This window comes from Podarcis vaucheri (genome assembly GCF_965113315.1).
Source record: "Podarcis vaucheri genome assembly, chromosome: 2".
In the NCBI taxonomy this organism is placed as follows: Eukaryota; Metazoa; Chordata; class Lepidosauria; order Squamata; family Lacertidae; genus Podarcis; species Podarcis vaucheri.
The window spans coordinates 123367500-123382282 of record NC_138760.1 but is presented as its reverse complement, the minus strand read 5'-3'; the positions used below and the strand labels follow the sequence as shown (position 1 = coordinate 123382282).

Here is a 14783-nt window from a genome sequence, read left to right as displayed (position 1 = left end):
TAACTGATTACATGGATAACTGATTATATGAATAGCACAAAGGTGAAATTCCTCTAGACCCTGCTTCATTATTTCCACACTGTACGAGGACAGGAGCTAAGTAAGATTTGCTTTCCCGACCATGTGACTGTAGGCTCCTCCCCTTGTTGATGGGCGGAGCCTGAGAGGAATTGCTTTATTTTTTGAATTACAAGATGCATACTGTGGCTCTTTACAACAGCGTACATTTAAAACATCCCTCTAAAAAAAGAATAAATGATAGTTTATTCTTCAGAGGTACAATTCCCAGCAGCCTTATAAAACTATATACACACACACAAATGCCTTGGGAGCCAAACATTCCGGCCCCCGAACAATCGAAAACCAGAAGTAAGCGTTCCGGTTTTCGAACTTTTTTTGGAAGTCGAACGTCTGGCGTGGCTTCCGCTATTGTTTCCAGTGCGCCTGCACAATTGGAAACCAATCAGAAGCTGTGCCTTGGTTTCCAAACGTTTTGGAAGTCGAATGGACTTCCGGAACAGATTCCGTTCAACTTCCAAGGTACGATGGTATATTAAAAAAAATACAGTTCCCAGGATTCAGGGGGCGGGGTGTCCTGATTTAAATGTATGGTATATATATAACCTTAACAAAGGTAGTGTTGGAGGTCAAGGAGGAGCAGATTCGATGGTGCTAAAGTGACAGGTAATTGCCTTCCCTGTGTCTCCTGTAACAGAAAAGGGAGGAACGCAGAGAGGGAGGAACGCAGAGAGAGAAATGCCATGGTGTATCTCTAGCAGCGCATCAGGACACCTTCATCTGCCACCAGCTGCATCAAAACATGTCTCTCCTGCATCAGTCTCCACAGCCACAGCGGGTGCTGCAACCTCCCAGCAGCTGGACTTCACCCCCAAAGATGCACTCCTCCATTGTCTCCCACTGAGACAGATGGAGCTAGCAACTAGCAGAAAATCCAAGAGGAAATTCAGCCACTTTTATGTGTTTTTTTAATTGCAGATGAGTGTTGTTAGATGGGGTTTTTATCCGTGCCAGTCTATGTTGGATTTTGGATTTGATATCCCACTTTATCACTATCCTAAGGAGTCTCAAAGCGGCTAACAATCTCCTTTCCCTTCCTCCCCCACAACAAACACTCTATGAGGTGAGTGGGGCTGAGAGACTTCAGAAAAGTGTGACTAGCCCAAGGTCACCCAGCAGCTGCATGTGGAGGAGCGGAGATGCGAACCCGGTTCCCCAGATTACGAGACTACCACTCTTAACCACCACACCACACTGGCCCATCACTAGATTTTATTATTGCAAGACTTTGTCTTCTACTGCCTCCCACAGTTTGGTCAAACTCATATTAGTTGCTTTGAGAACACTGTCCAACCACCTTGTCCTCTGTTGTCCCCTTCTCCTTGTGCCCTCCATCTTTCCCAACATCAGGGTCTTTTCCAGGGAGTCTTCTCTTCTCATGAGGTGGCCAAAGTCTTGGAGCCTCAGCTTCAGGATCTGTCCTTCCAGTGAGCACTCAGGGCTGATCTCCTTAAGAATGGAGAGGTTTGATCTTCTTGCAGTCCATGGGACTCTCAAGAGTCTCCTCCAGCACCATAATTCAAAAGCATCAATTCTTCGGCGATCAGCCTTCTTTATGGTCCAGCTCTCACTTCCATACATCACTACTGGGAAAACCATAGCTTGAACTATACGGACCTTTGTTGGTCTTGATTTCGTCTGTTTCACTGTGTTTGTCAGTTAGGGAATATTTGCTGGTAATGAATTCACAAGCTAAATCAATAAAAATGAATTTGTCTGTTTTACAGTTCCTTTCAACAATTTTTATTTTAAAAACATAGTACATCAGCTGACCTTGGATTATTGTTTTTTTTTTTTTTTTTGCTGGTGTTAAGTGGTGGTGTCTTTTTGGGAGGGGGATAATAGTTTTAACTAATTAACATCCCGATCTTAATTTTAAAACCTCCCAAGTCAATTAAAAACCAAACCAAACCAGGAGCAGTTCTGTCCCTGCCATGGACAGTCTCTAATCTGCTTTCTCTGTAGCAAACATGACGCTAGGAGCTGCCAACTTTCCCCTCTGCTCCTGTGCCCTTTGCAGCGCTTGACTCAAATGGCACCTTAAAAAAACAAAACACAAGAAAAACGTGTGTTTTTTTTTTAAAAAAAAGACAGATAAAACCACCAGAAAAAGACTTCACCCTGGCAAACATGGTGCTAGGGGTTTGCCAACTTCCACCCCTGCCTCTGCTCCTGTGCCCTTTTGCAGCAGACTGACACAAATATATGAAGCCGCGGGATGGGGAGGAGGACATTTCCTCCATCGCTTCTTTTTCCCTTCGTGTCCGGAAAAATTGTGGGAAGAGGGTGGCAGAATGGAAGGAGAAATGCGGAGTCTGGCAGGACCCAGGACCCTTCGTTGCTCCCCTCGCGCGGCCGCTGTTTCCGGGGGGTTTGTTTTCCCTGAAACACTCGAAAGGGTTAAAATCTGGGCTTCTAGGGAGCAATGCAGAAGCGCGAGAAGCGGGTGGGGGTGTCAGTGGGGATTCCCTCCCCCCCACAAAGAAAGACCGCTTCCTCTTCTTGCGGGGATTTTTGCTTCTAAATGGCTGCGGGAGAGGTAAGTCTGTCTTTTTTTTAAAAAATGATATATATTTTTCCTTGCAAAAAAAGGTCTTTGTGCAAAAGAAAGATGGAGATCCAGGAAATGGAGACATCAGAGGAGGCTGAGTGGCAGAAAGCTGCAGCCCACCACGACACCCCCCCCAAAAAAAAAAACCCCAGTGAGGGGGGTGTCCAGGTCTCTGACTGCATGGAGTCCCCTTCCTTGGAAGAGGGCAGATAATCTGGGACCTTAAAGGAACAATATCCCAAAAGATCGGAGAAGTGTTGCTTCCAGGCAGATTTGAGCAAGCCGCACGTTTTATGGGAACGTGGAAATCTGCCTCATATAGAGTCATAGACTCGCAGAGGCGCAGGGGGTGTGCTGAATTTTGGCCTCGTAAAGAGTGCTGCTGAAATTTGAACAGGCAATATCTGCCTCTGGCTGGGAATCCAAGCTGTTGCCACTATTATTTTTATTTTTTTACTTCTGTTGCTATTATTATTATTATTATTAAAAAATTGTATGGCCCCCTTCATCTGCCGATCTCGGAGCGGTTCACGACATAAAAATACGATATAGTAGCACAAAATAAACAATAAAAACTAGAACCCCGCTCCAAACCAATACCTCCCCTCTCCCCACCCCTCACACGAAAACATTTAAAAGGGGTTGTCGTTATTAGCTTTGATAACACTAATGCTGGAGGCATGAGGGAGACACAAAGTCTTTGCTCCCCCCCTCGCCTGCCTTCCCGGGACAGCGGAGACTTCTCCGCTCTCCCGAGCAATCTTAAAATGCTGGCGGGCGGCAGCGAAGCCTTCGCTGCCAACCCCCAGCATTTTAAAATCACCCCGGGACAGCGGAGGCTTCGCTGCCGCCCGCCAGCATTTTAAAATCGCCCCGGGACAGCGGGGGCTTTTAAAATGCTGGCGGGCGGCAGCAAAGCCCTCCTGTCCCCGGAGCTTGCAGGGCGGGAGGTGGGGAGAAGGGCTTTTCTTCCCACCGCCAGCCTTCAGAACAGCCTTCTGAAGGCTGGCGGTGGGAAGAAAAGCCCTTGTCCCCCCCCCCCCAGCCTTCAGAAGAGATCGGGGAACAGACTGTCCCCGGACCTAGTCTGAAGGCGGTTTCCATAGGAAAGCATTGATTGATTTTCAATGCATTCCTATGGGAAACCGTGCTTCGCAAGACGAAAAACTCGCAAGAAGAAAAAACTTGCGGAACAAATTAATTTCGTCTTGCGAGGCACCACTGTATTTGAACTTCCTTAACTCATCTCGAATCCAAGCAATCCTCGCCATATAATATAAATAAATAAGTTTGCCATGTAGCAAGGTGCAGTTGTCTGTGCATCACTTTTCGTTTTTCTTGTAGGAAGAGCTTCCCCATCGTGCAAACCAGGGCACCCAGGGCTGTGATCGGCCCCTGAGGACACAGCTGCCTGTGATCCCCAAGCCGTGCCCATCCTGTCTACAAAACCAGAGGGTCGGCTTGGACCAGGGATCACCCCAAACTTGGGTGGTCACCTCTGCTTGCTCTGGAGCTGAAAATGGAGCAACCAAACCCTGCAAGTCCAGAACTAGAAGGGAGACCAGAAGCAGGAGGGGACCTACCCGAAGGCGTGAAGGGGAATCTGGAGTGGTCAGGCAAAGAAGAGCGGAAGGGGTTGCACCATCCTGAGGAGTTCTTGAGGGCGTGGGGCAACCCACTTCCTCTGGAAGACACACAGCGGGACAACGTCCGAGCTTTCCTCTCCTCTTTCGAGCAAATTGCCGAAGCCTGCCAATGGCCCAGAGGGGAATGGGTGGGCCGGCTCCGGCCTGCGCTGAGCAGCTCTGCTGAACAGGCTTTGGGTAGACTAGAAGCCGCTGACAGGGAAGATTATGGGAAAGTGAAGGCCGCTGTCTTGCGGGAGGATGCTGTGAGGATGGAGGCGCAGCGCCGGGACTTCAGGCAGTTCTGTTACCAGAAGGCCGGAGACCCCCAGAGGGTTTATAGGCAGCTGCGGGAGCTGTGCCACCGGTGGCTGAAGCCGAAGAGACGCACCAAGGAGCAGATTGTGGACCTGCTGATCCTGGAGCAGTTCCTGGCCATCCTGCCTCACGAACTGCAGGGCTGGGTCAGGGAAGAGGGGCCAGGGAGCTGCGCCCAAGCCGTGGCCCTGGCGGAGGATTTCCTGAAAGCTGAGACGTGGAAGTGGCAGGTCAGAGCGCTTGATCCACTTTCTCCAGGCACTTCCAGGTTGGGTTGTTGCCGTGTGCTGTGCGTGGGGCTGCCCTCGGAGACCACTAGCGGCCAGATCCCTGGGTAGGGTTGCCGCTGGTACTCACAGAACCCCTAAAACAGCTGCCTTGGCTGCCAGGTTGTTTCTGCACTTAATTTAAGGTGTTCATGCTAGTGTTTAAAGCAGTGCTTCTCAAAGTGGGCAGTACTGCCCCCTGGGAAAGGGGAGGGGGCATGACATGGGGGGAGGCAGTGGGGAGCTGGCGATGGAAATGACTACCAGACTTGGAAAAGCTGGCATCACTGGAACAAGTTCATCAGTTTTGTTGCACTCCTTAAACTAGGATAGTTTCAACTGGATGCTGAATAAATGTGCAATTAATCATGAACTTTTTGGATTTTGCAGTGGTACCTCAGGTTAAGAACTTAATTCATTCTGGAGGTCCATTCTTAACCTGAAATGGTTCTTAACCTGAGGTACCACTCTAGCTAATGGGGCCTCCTGCTACCACCGTGCTGCTGGAGCACGATTTCTGTTCTCATCCTGAAGCAAATTTCTTAACCCGAGGTAATATTTCTGGGTTAGCGGAGTCTGTAACCTGAAGCGTCTGCAACCTGAAGTGTCTGTAACCCGAGGTACCACTATATTATGCTGTTACCTTCCGTAGTGGGCTGTACAAACCGCTGTTCTGAATAATGCTTTTTATAGGGTAGGGTAGGGGGCGCAGGGGTTGCATTTATAGAACCGAAAGGGGCAATGGCCCCCCAAAAGTTTGGGAGCCACTGGAAGTATGTGGGCTGCAGGAGTTTGCCAAGGGAACCATCATTATTATTACCATCGATTTGTTAATTGCCTCACTAAACCACCGTTTCAAGGCAATTGACACGCAATTGAAAACAGTTTTAAATCACAAGAACAGCAAACACATTAAAAACCATCCCAAGTGGACCCTTGTGGTAAAAAGCTATTTCTCCAGCCTGTTGGAGCAAAAATGTCTCCAGAAAGTACGGAGAGTGGGCGCCTTTCACGTCTTGACAGGACTGATATTCCAGAGAAGAGGGGCAGCCACTCTCAAGGCCCTGCTCAGAGTCACTGTGCAAAAGGGCTTCTGAGATTTTTGGGGTGTGCAGGAGAGACACTCCCACAGACTGCAGGGATCTCGTGGTGTGTAAGGCATAAGCCCCTCTCTCAAATCACCTGGTTTTGGGGGATATGGGACCTTGAACTTGGCCCAGGATCTGACTGGCAGCCTGTGGGAATCTCACTAGCAGGGTGATCAGTGCTGGCAGACGTTTGCCCCCACAAACATGTCAATTTTCTGCACTGTCTTTTGCACAAGCCATTACGCTAGGGGAACTAGTATGTGGCTCAGGGAATTTGGCTTAGGGCAGCATTGACTTCCTCCCTGTGTTTCAGATGCCGTCTCAGGGGACAGCCACCAGGCCCCTTGAGACAGATGAGGCTTCACCAGACAACTCCCAGAGACAAAGTTACATGGACACCACAGCACTGAAATGTGATGAGGACATGATATTGCCGGGTAAGGCTTTATTTTTAAATGTTTACTACTCCTGCAGGCATTGGGAGGAGGTCTTCCAGAGGACCTGTAAGCAGGTTCAAGATTTTGGTGGCTTCTCCAGGGTGAGGGAATGTCCTAACTGCAGATCAGACACCCAGAACACCTCCCTCTGTGCGTTGTTTCTGTCAACTTGGCACTTGAATGGGATGGACATCCTGTTTTCCTGGGACTCTGAAGAGCCTTCCTTGTGTGGCGGAACATTCTCCCCCTCTCCTCTCCCCAAATCTGTTCTGGGTTTCCCCCTGACCTTCCCTAGCAGATCTGGGTGGGCAGGAAGGGGAGGAAGGGGACAAAGTCTCCTTGGGCCAGTCCTAAACCTTGAGTTGGCGTACGCTTCATTGAATGCCACCCGAGATGTGTATCTGCTCCTGCTTGAAGAACCCCAGAACCCAGAAAATAAGGACCTGGCCAGCTCCCAGTCTTGACTGGTGGCATCTCTCAGGGGTCTTGCAGCAGAGGACCTTTGGCATCATCTGCTACCTGGCTGCTTTTTAACTGGAGGTGCCAGGGATGGAGAGCGGGATCTTCAGGCAATGCCTGTGCCCTGTCCCTGAGCCCGTCGTCTTCCTCTCTTCTGTCCCTCACAGCCAATGGAACGACGCTCCCAATTCACCCCCGTTCCTTGCTTCCTCCTGAGGGACTGGCAGTGGCCGAAGCTGGGCTGACTGAGGTAAGTGGACATCTCTCTTAGCGTCAGGCCTGGGGTGTTCCCTTGAGCAGGGCAAATGTAAACAATGAGCTAAGGATAAGAGCACACCTGAGCATGTGTGAGAGCCAGTGTAGTGTAGTGGTTAAGAGCGGTAGTCTTGTAATCTGGGGAACCGGGTTCACGTCTCCGCTCCTCCACATGCAGCTGCTGGGTGACCTTGGGCCAGTCACACTTCTCTGAAGTCTCTCAGCCCCACTCACCTCACAGAGTGTATGTTGTGGGGGAGGAAGGGAAAGGAGAATGTTAGCCACTTTGAGACTCCTTCGGGTAGTGATAAAGCGGGATATCAAATCCAAATCCACGTTTAGAGCGCATTTGCCACATCACTGGGGAACTTCCCAGCCCAGTTTAATTTGTCTCAACCATTTCTATACCGCTTGATTGCCATTGCTTCTAAGCAGTTTGCAAAGTATTCTGTAATGGTTCTAGGGGTTGCTCGTGTGTAAGCCAGTGCAAACACCTGGCTGGATTGCCTGAGTGAACCTTTTCTGTCCGGACAGCCACTCACCTGTGGCTGTCTCAATCGCTGGCAGAAGCCGTCAGTGGGCGTTTCTTAAACTTCTTCCAGCAAAGAAGCTCTTTGACGCCTAGTCTCCTCTTACTCTCTCTGCGTGAAAGCCTTCTGCACAATGAGGGCGTAGGCAGCAGAGGACCTCTACTCTCCCCGCCGGTCCCCGGCAAGGAGTCATGGGACCGCCTCGCCGCTTCCCCCATCTGCCCCCCTTCTCCACTGGTGCTACGCTAATTCTCTTCCCCAGAAGATGGGCTGCCTCTCCCAATCCCAGGACACTCTCCGGAATCCCTCTGGATTTTGCTCTCTCCCTCCGGCACTGATGGCAGTTCCCTGACATATTCCATACAGTACAATGAAAAAGAGTGCAAATTATAAAATAAGCCTGCTAGAATAATAATAATAATAATAATAATAATAATAATAATAATAATAATGTCTTCAGTAAGTTCAACAGGGAGAAGGGCCTGTCTAACCGAAGCCTGGAAGGGAGTTCCATAAAATTGGGCCCACAATGGAGTGCTTTATATCCCACTTTTATACCAAGGAGCTCCAGGTTCTCCCCTTACTCTTATAACCCCAGAACAACCACCCTGTGAGGTGGGCTAGGCAGAGAGCCCATGACTGGCTCAAGGTCACCAGTGAGCTTCATGTCCGAGTGGGGATTTGAACCCTGGCCTCCCAGGTCCTGGCCCCACACTCTAACCACTACACCACACGGCCTCTCAGCAGCTGCTTAGGGATGGGACTGGGGACTCTGATTTTACCAGGCGTGGCATTGCGAAATCGGGAGTGGGAGCGTGTGTGGGGTCTTGGGCGTCCATCTTTAAATGGCGGTTTCCGGAAGAGCAGAACCTGAGTGGGGGGTGTTTGGCTGTTTCAGGGCCCAGCGAGCGCCAAGGAGAAGGAGGGGCCTTTCGGCAAGGAGGAGGCATCCCTGACTCAGCCAGGCCAGAGGACGATGCTCTGGCAAGTCAAAGAGGAGAACTGTGGCATTGTGGGCTCTCAGGGTAAGGAATAGCGTTTCAGAGGAGATAATCTATGGTCCTCCAGGTGGGGCTGAGCCACATCTCCCATCAGCCCCAGCAAGCGTGGCCGATGGCCAAGGATGATGGGATTTGTAGTTCAGCAACATCTGAGGGTCGAAGGTTCCCCACAGCTGGCCTAGGGCTTCAGTCCTAATTATGTTTACTCAGAAGTAAGTCCCGGGGGTGCTTACTCCCAGGTAAGTGGGGTGAGGATTGCAGCAAACCCCACAAACAGCTCGGGCTGCAATCCTAAGCGTGTTTCCAAGGGGTCAGCCCCACTGGGGAGGCGGCAGCACTTTCTTTTCATACTCAACTCTACCAGGGCCCATTGGCTACGATTCAAGCATGCGCCGTACAGTGGAATCTCCTGTTTCCTCAGAGGCAAGTCTTGTGTGTTCAGTGAGTCTTACCCCCCAATAAACATGGTTTGGGAGTGCAGCTTAGGTTTCTTCCCTTTGAAATTAGTGGGATTTAAAAGATACTTAATTTATGTTGTGTCCCATAAACAATAGAAATGTGTCCTTTGTGTGAATGTATATATCCACGCACGTACATCTGTGTGTATTGAATGATTTAAATGCACTCTGCTGAGATACTGTTTATGAAAACAATCTGTTTATTTTTCTTTTTTATTCTTATATAAGGAGATAAAAATGCAACAACTTAGTCCATAAGTCTATACCCATTGAAAACCACAATCCAAAATAAATATCCCTACTTTATAAGCCCTGTTCTGCATGTCAACCAACTAAGAAATAAATACGAGTTATAGCACAGCAGTATATAACTGTTTAATTTTCTGTTGTTCTTTTCTTATTTATCTCTTGCTTTTTTCTTTTTTTTTAAGAAGGGGGATGAAAATGTCGAAATGAAATGTGTCCATTGTCCAGAAAGACTAAATTCCAGGAATATTATCTGGATCCAGATTCTGCAAATAAGAATCATTCTCTCTCTCTCTCCCCATCCCCAGAGGGGCTTCTGATTCCCAAACTGGACCTTTCCTTCCAAATGGAAAAGGGGGGGAAGATGTTCTTGCAGGAACCAGAGCCAGGTAAAGGAGGCTGGTGAAATCTGCTGGGTGATGCTTGCAGTTTGAGAAGAGCTCTGGGTGCTGTTGGCCCCTGACCTTCTTCGGCAGCTGCCGGGGGCCACTGTGCTATGGCAAGGGCCACAGCCGATACCTCCCCCTGACTGCTCCCCCCCAGGCTAAAAAATACCTTTAAAGATTCAGGACTGACATGAGAAAGGACTTCTTCACAGGCTGCATCGTTAAACAGTGGGATTTGCTGCCACAAAAGATAACTGTAGCCACAAATTTGGCTGGCCTTGGGACAAGTTCATGGAGGATGACCCTGTTTCTCACCTGAGCTCTTGAGTGGGGGGGGGAGATGCCTCTGAATGCCCATTGCTGAGAATCACAAGTGGGGAGGGTGTTGTCGGCCCCTGGAAGAAGAGCATGTTGGACTCTGTGGGCCTTTGGCCTGTTCCAGCAGAGCTCTTTTTCCATACTTATAACCCAAAGTTAGAGAGACTCCCTTCAGGAATCTGTGGCGGGAGTAGACAGTGATAATCAGGATCCCCTGATAACTGTAATTGTTCAGTGTGGATCACTTTAGTTTCCTGATAATGCAGAAGTTCATCCCCAAAATTATTTGTGGAACAAACAGCCATGTTTGCTCACTTGGCCGAGTCAGGGGGTTGTGAAGAGGTGAGATTCATTGGGAGACCTTAGGCTAGGAGGTGTTTAGGGCTCACAGGACGGTCATCCTTAGTATTGCCTCTCTCTGCAAAAAAAGAAGAAAAGTTTGGGGCATGTTAAATCCATGTCTGATTAAAAGAGCAGCGACTGTCGCTGTGGAGTCTGGATAAGGAGAGCTCTAGTGATCAGTCACATGTCACTCAGCAATGAAGAAGCCATGAAGGATTTGAAGTCCACTTTTGTTAAAGGGGCGAGTGCTAAGGTGTAATTCAGATAATAAAACAGGTCTCCCTTAATTTTTTGTTAAAGGGTAGCAGGGACTATGGATCCAACATCTGGGATATTTGCTTGGTTCTGAGCATAGTTGGCAGAAGTTGTAAAGTAGCTTTTTACACACACAAACACCTAGTATGTTGTGGTACCATTTTCATTCATAGGCTGCCTTGATATTTTTGAATGGGAAAAAAAGAAATCTGCTGCTCTAAATCCACAGGAGTTCTGATTTAGTCTCCTCAACTTGATTCTGTGAAGAAAACTCCTAAAAGTCTGCTTGCTAATTTTAACTTAATCCATTTTTAGCCTGCTGGCAAATAATTTGAGATAGAATCAGCCGCTTCCAGCCTTGCCCACCTGGTGCCCTCTGTCCATTTAAGACTACAACTCCCATCATGCTCCCAGTACATCTCCAGGTATGGCTAGCAATGCCCTTGCTTGAAGACCCTGCAGAGCCACTGCCAGTCAGTGGAGGAAATACTGACCTCAATGGACCAGTGGTCCTATGGGATGTGCTTCTGCATGCAATGCATGTGCTTTGCCACTGGAGACAGAGCCTTTTACATGGTGGCACCCGAGTTATGGGGCTCCTTCCCAAGATATGATTGCTTGGTACCATCTTGACCATTATTAATATTAAACCTGGAGGGCTTTAACAGAATGCCGTTTCTGAATACCGGTTGCTGGAGACTCTAGAATGGGAGATCTGCTCAGATCCTGCCTATGGGTTTCCCTTGGGCATCTAGTTTCAATAATTTTTTTAAAAAATGTTTTTCGTTTCACCACCACTTGCAGGTAAAAGGAGAGAGATCAAGATGGAGAGTTCCCACCCAGGGGAAGCTGTGCCAGAGGGACTGTCCCAGGGTAACGTTCCTTGTTTAGCTGAGATTGCAGAGCAAAAGCGTGAGTCCAAAGGACACCAGGAAACAAAGGAATACAGCAATCTCCCAGAAGTTCCCATTAGCGAAAACACAACACAGTTTGGAGTGGAAAAGCCCTTCTCCTCAAATCACGGGAGGAACAACCAGCACAGTTTGGGTCTGGGTACGCTAAATGCAGAAGAAGGTCCTTACGAATGCTCCGTGCGCGGGGAGAGCTTCCAGCGAGGATCCGCCCTGGCTGAACACCAGAGGAGGCACATGGGAGAGGAACTGTGCGAAGGGTCTGAGGGTGAGAAGCCCTTTCCCCAGCCAGAGATCTGGGTGCGCCATCAGAGCGGCCTCATGGAAGAGAAACCATACGAGTGTCCCGAGTGCAGGAAGGGGTTCAGTTACAGAGCGACTCTGATGCGGCATCGGCGGATCCACACCCAGGAGAAGCCGCACAAGTGCTCTCACTGTGGGAAGAGCTTCAGCCAGAGGACCAATTTGGTGAGTCACCTGCGAATCCACACCGGAGAGAGGCCGTATCAATGCTCCCAGTGTGGGAAAGGCTTCCGGTGGCAACTCCATTTGAAGAGGCACCAGAAGACGCACACGGGAGAGAAACCTCACGAATGCCCAGACTGCGGGAAAAGCTTTTCCCGGAGAGATACTTTACTCAATCACCGGAGGACCCACACAGGGGAGAAGCCGTACGAGTGCCCCGATTGTGGGAGAAACTTCAACCACCCGTGCAACTTGATTGAACACCAGAAGACGCACACAGGGGAGAAACCACACAAATGTCCCGAGTGTGGGAAAAACTTCTCCCGGCGGGATACGCTGATCAAGCACCAGAGAACCCACACAGGGGAGAAGCCTTATGAATGCCCCGAGTGCGGGAAAAGTTTCCATCATCCTTGTAGGTTGATTGACCACCAGAAGATTCACACGGGAGAGAAGCCTCACGAATGCCCTGAGTGCGGGAAGAACTTTTCTCGGCGAGATACGCTGATCAAACACCAAAGGACCCACGCGGAGGAGAAGCCTTATGAATGTCCTGAGTGTGGGAAAAGCTTCATTCAGAAGAAGGCATTCATCAGACACCAGATTATTCATTTAGGGAATACGTCCAGCTAATATTCTTGAAAACGCCACATTCCACAGAAAGAAGAGGAGAAGTGTTGGTTACATCCTGATTTGCAGTGGGGAAGCCACACCTTATCTATGTCACGAGACATAGGCGGATGACAACAGAGAAACCTAGCAAAAATAAGCTGAAATAAGTAAACTGATTCAGCAGGAAGGTTAAAGTAATAATTGATTAATAATAGAAATTGGATGTTTTCAGCTATCAGAAAAAGATTTTTTTTAAAGGAGGAGATACAGTTGATGTCATAGGTATTATTCTAGAAGATATATATGATCTGAGTAGAAAAATAATGGGGTTCAAGGATGGAGTGGGAGGAAAGTTTATTTTGAAGAGTCTGTGTTGCACCAACTGGATTTTATTTGAAGTGCATATGCAAAACAAAGGTACAGAGCAATAAGTTTGCAATCTGCACACCCCAGTCAGGGTGCGCCCCCTTTTATAGATTTGCAGAATAGAATGCCACCTGATCTCTTGTAAGTCACCTGATTTCTTGTAAACCACCTGATTTCTGAGAAATCGAAAGTTATAATAAGTTCCTATTACCATGTAAGGTCTTGGTCTTCTTCCTCCTTCCTGCAACCTCCCTCATCCTGGTATTACAATGACTCCTTGTTCCTTATCTCTATCTGCCCAAGCTAGACATTCCAACGAGAGGCCCATTTGCATTGTAACATTTAAGCATGTCCTTCTGGTTGGTGTAGAAACCTCCCCTTTTACTATAATAATAGAACAATTATATTGTAATATGCCCCTTCAGCATTGCCTTGTTGTGAAGACAATTTAAGATAAGAGGAGACCGTTTTCTGTTCAACTCTTATGTCGCCATCTTGGTTTTGTGGTTGTAACATCGTGACTGGTCTGTATCATTCATGTTCCTCTCTGGGGCTCTAAATGGGGTCTTGTTCTGAGTGTCACTTTTGGATATGAACTTGTCGGACTCCTTATTAATTGCTTTTCACTTAACATAGGGATTAGTTGGGTTTTCAGAAAGTTAAACGAATAGTATCAAGAAGGTCATGAGCATTACTTCAAAAATGCAGAAGAGCTGCAGCTCAGGGGAACAGCGTCTGCTTGGCATGGAAAAGTTTCCAGGTTCAGTCACTTGCATCTCCCATTTCGGACTGGGAAAGGTGTCAGTCTGAAATCCAGGAGAGCCACAGCCACTCAGTGTAGACACTGCAGAGCAAGATGTCCCTGCATCTAAAGCACCAAGGCAGCACGATGACACATACACACCAGTGCATGGCAGCTCCAAGATTGACTTTCTGTTCCCACAGTTCAGGGAGGCTGGAGCTGAGAGATGTTGTGTTGTATTTGAGAGGCCTGCTCCTTCCTATTTGTTTTCCGGCTGCCTCAAGAAACCAGTTACAGTGGTACCTCTGGTTACGAACTTAATTCGTTCTGGAGATCCGTTCTTAAGCTGAAACCGTTTTTATCCTGAGGTTGTGCTTTCACTAATGCGGCCTCTGGCATGCGATTTTTGCTCGCATTCCAGGGGCCTCCCGCTGCTGCCGCGCTGCGATTTCTGTTCTCATCCTGAAGCAAAGTTCTTAACCCGAGGAGGTCCTATTTCAGGGTTAGAGGAGTCTGTAACCTGAAGCGTCTGTCACCTGAGGTACCACTGTATCATGTTCCACCCACTGAGCTGGGGACAAATTCATGGAGCACTAGGCTGTTATTAGCTCTTCAGCAAAATGGCTATGCTCCGCCTCCACAGTTCAGAGGCAGAAGGAAGAGCCAGGGTGGTGTGGTGGTTAAGAGCGGTGGACTTGTAATCTGGGTGAACCGGGTTCGCTTCCCCGCTCCTCCACATGCAGCTGCTGGGTGACCTTGGGCTAGTCACACTTCTCTGAAATCTCTCAGCCCCACTCACCTCACAGAGTGTTTGTTGTGGGGGAGGAAGAGAGAGGAGATTGTTAGCCGCTTTGAGACTCCTTAGTGTAGTGATAAAGTGGGGTATCAAATCCAAACTCTTCTTCTCTTCTTCTAAATCTCAGTTTCCGGAAGCCGCGGCTGGGAAGGCTGGTTTTGCTCTCTGGTCCTCCTTGCAGGTTTTCCACAGGCATCTGGGTGGCACCTCTTGGGTGCTGTACCAAATGGGCCGCTTTGGTGTCCTTCAACAGGGTGAGCAGAGACTTGCAGGGGAAA

At 48.7% G+C, this 14783-nt stretch overlaps 1 protein-coding gene across 3 annotated transcripts; it reads left to right on the top strand.

Annotated features, from left to right (window-relative positions):
* Window positions 1-2148: 2148 nt before the first annotated feature.
* Window positions 2149-12873, top strand: LOC309524692 (zinc finger protein 202-like). 3 transcript variants are annotated; one of them, XM_082209598.1, is made up of 8 exons: window positions 2149-2617; window positions 3974-4802; window positions 6240-6363; window positions 6990-7072; window positions 8506-8632; window positions 9621-9701; window positions 11418-12287; window positions 12380-12547. In XM_082209598.1, exons 2-8 carry the CDS (start codon window positions 4149-4151, stop codon window positions 12406-12408), a joined length of 1968 nt encoding a protein of 655 aa, XP_082065724.1. In that variant the 5' UTR covers window positions 2149-2617; window positions 3974-4148; the 3' UTR covers window positions 12409-12547. The 3 variants fall into 3 exon arrangements, with proteins under 3 accessions (XP_082065724.1, XP_082065723.1, XP_082065722.1); XM_082209597.1 differs by having other exon boundaries at window positions 2155-2617; window positions 11418-11886; window positions 11971-12873; XM_082209596.1 differs by having other exon boundaries at window positions 2157-2617; window positions 11418-12873.
* Window positions 12874-14783: the final 1910 nt, after the last annotated feature.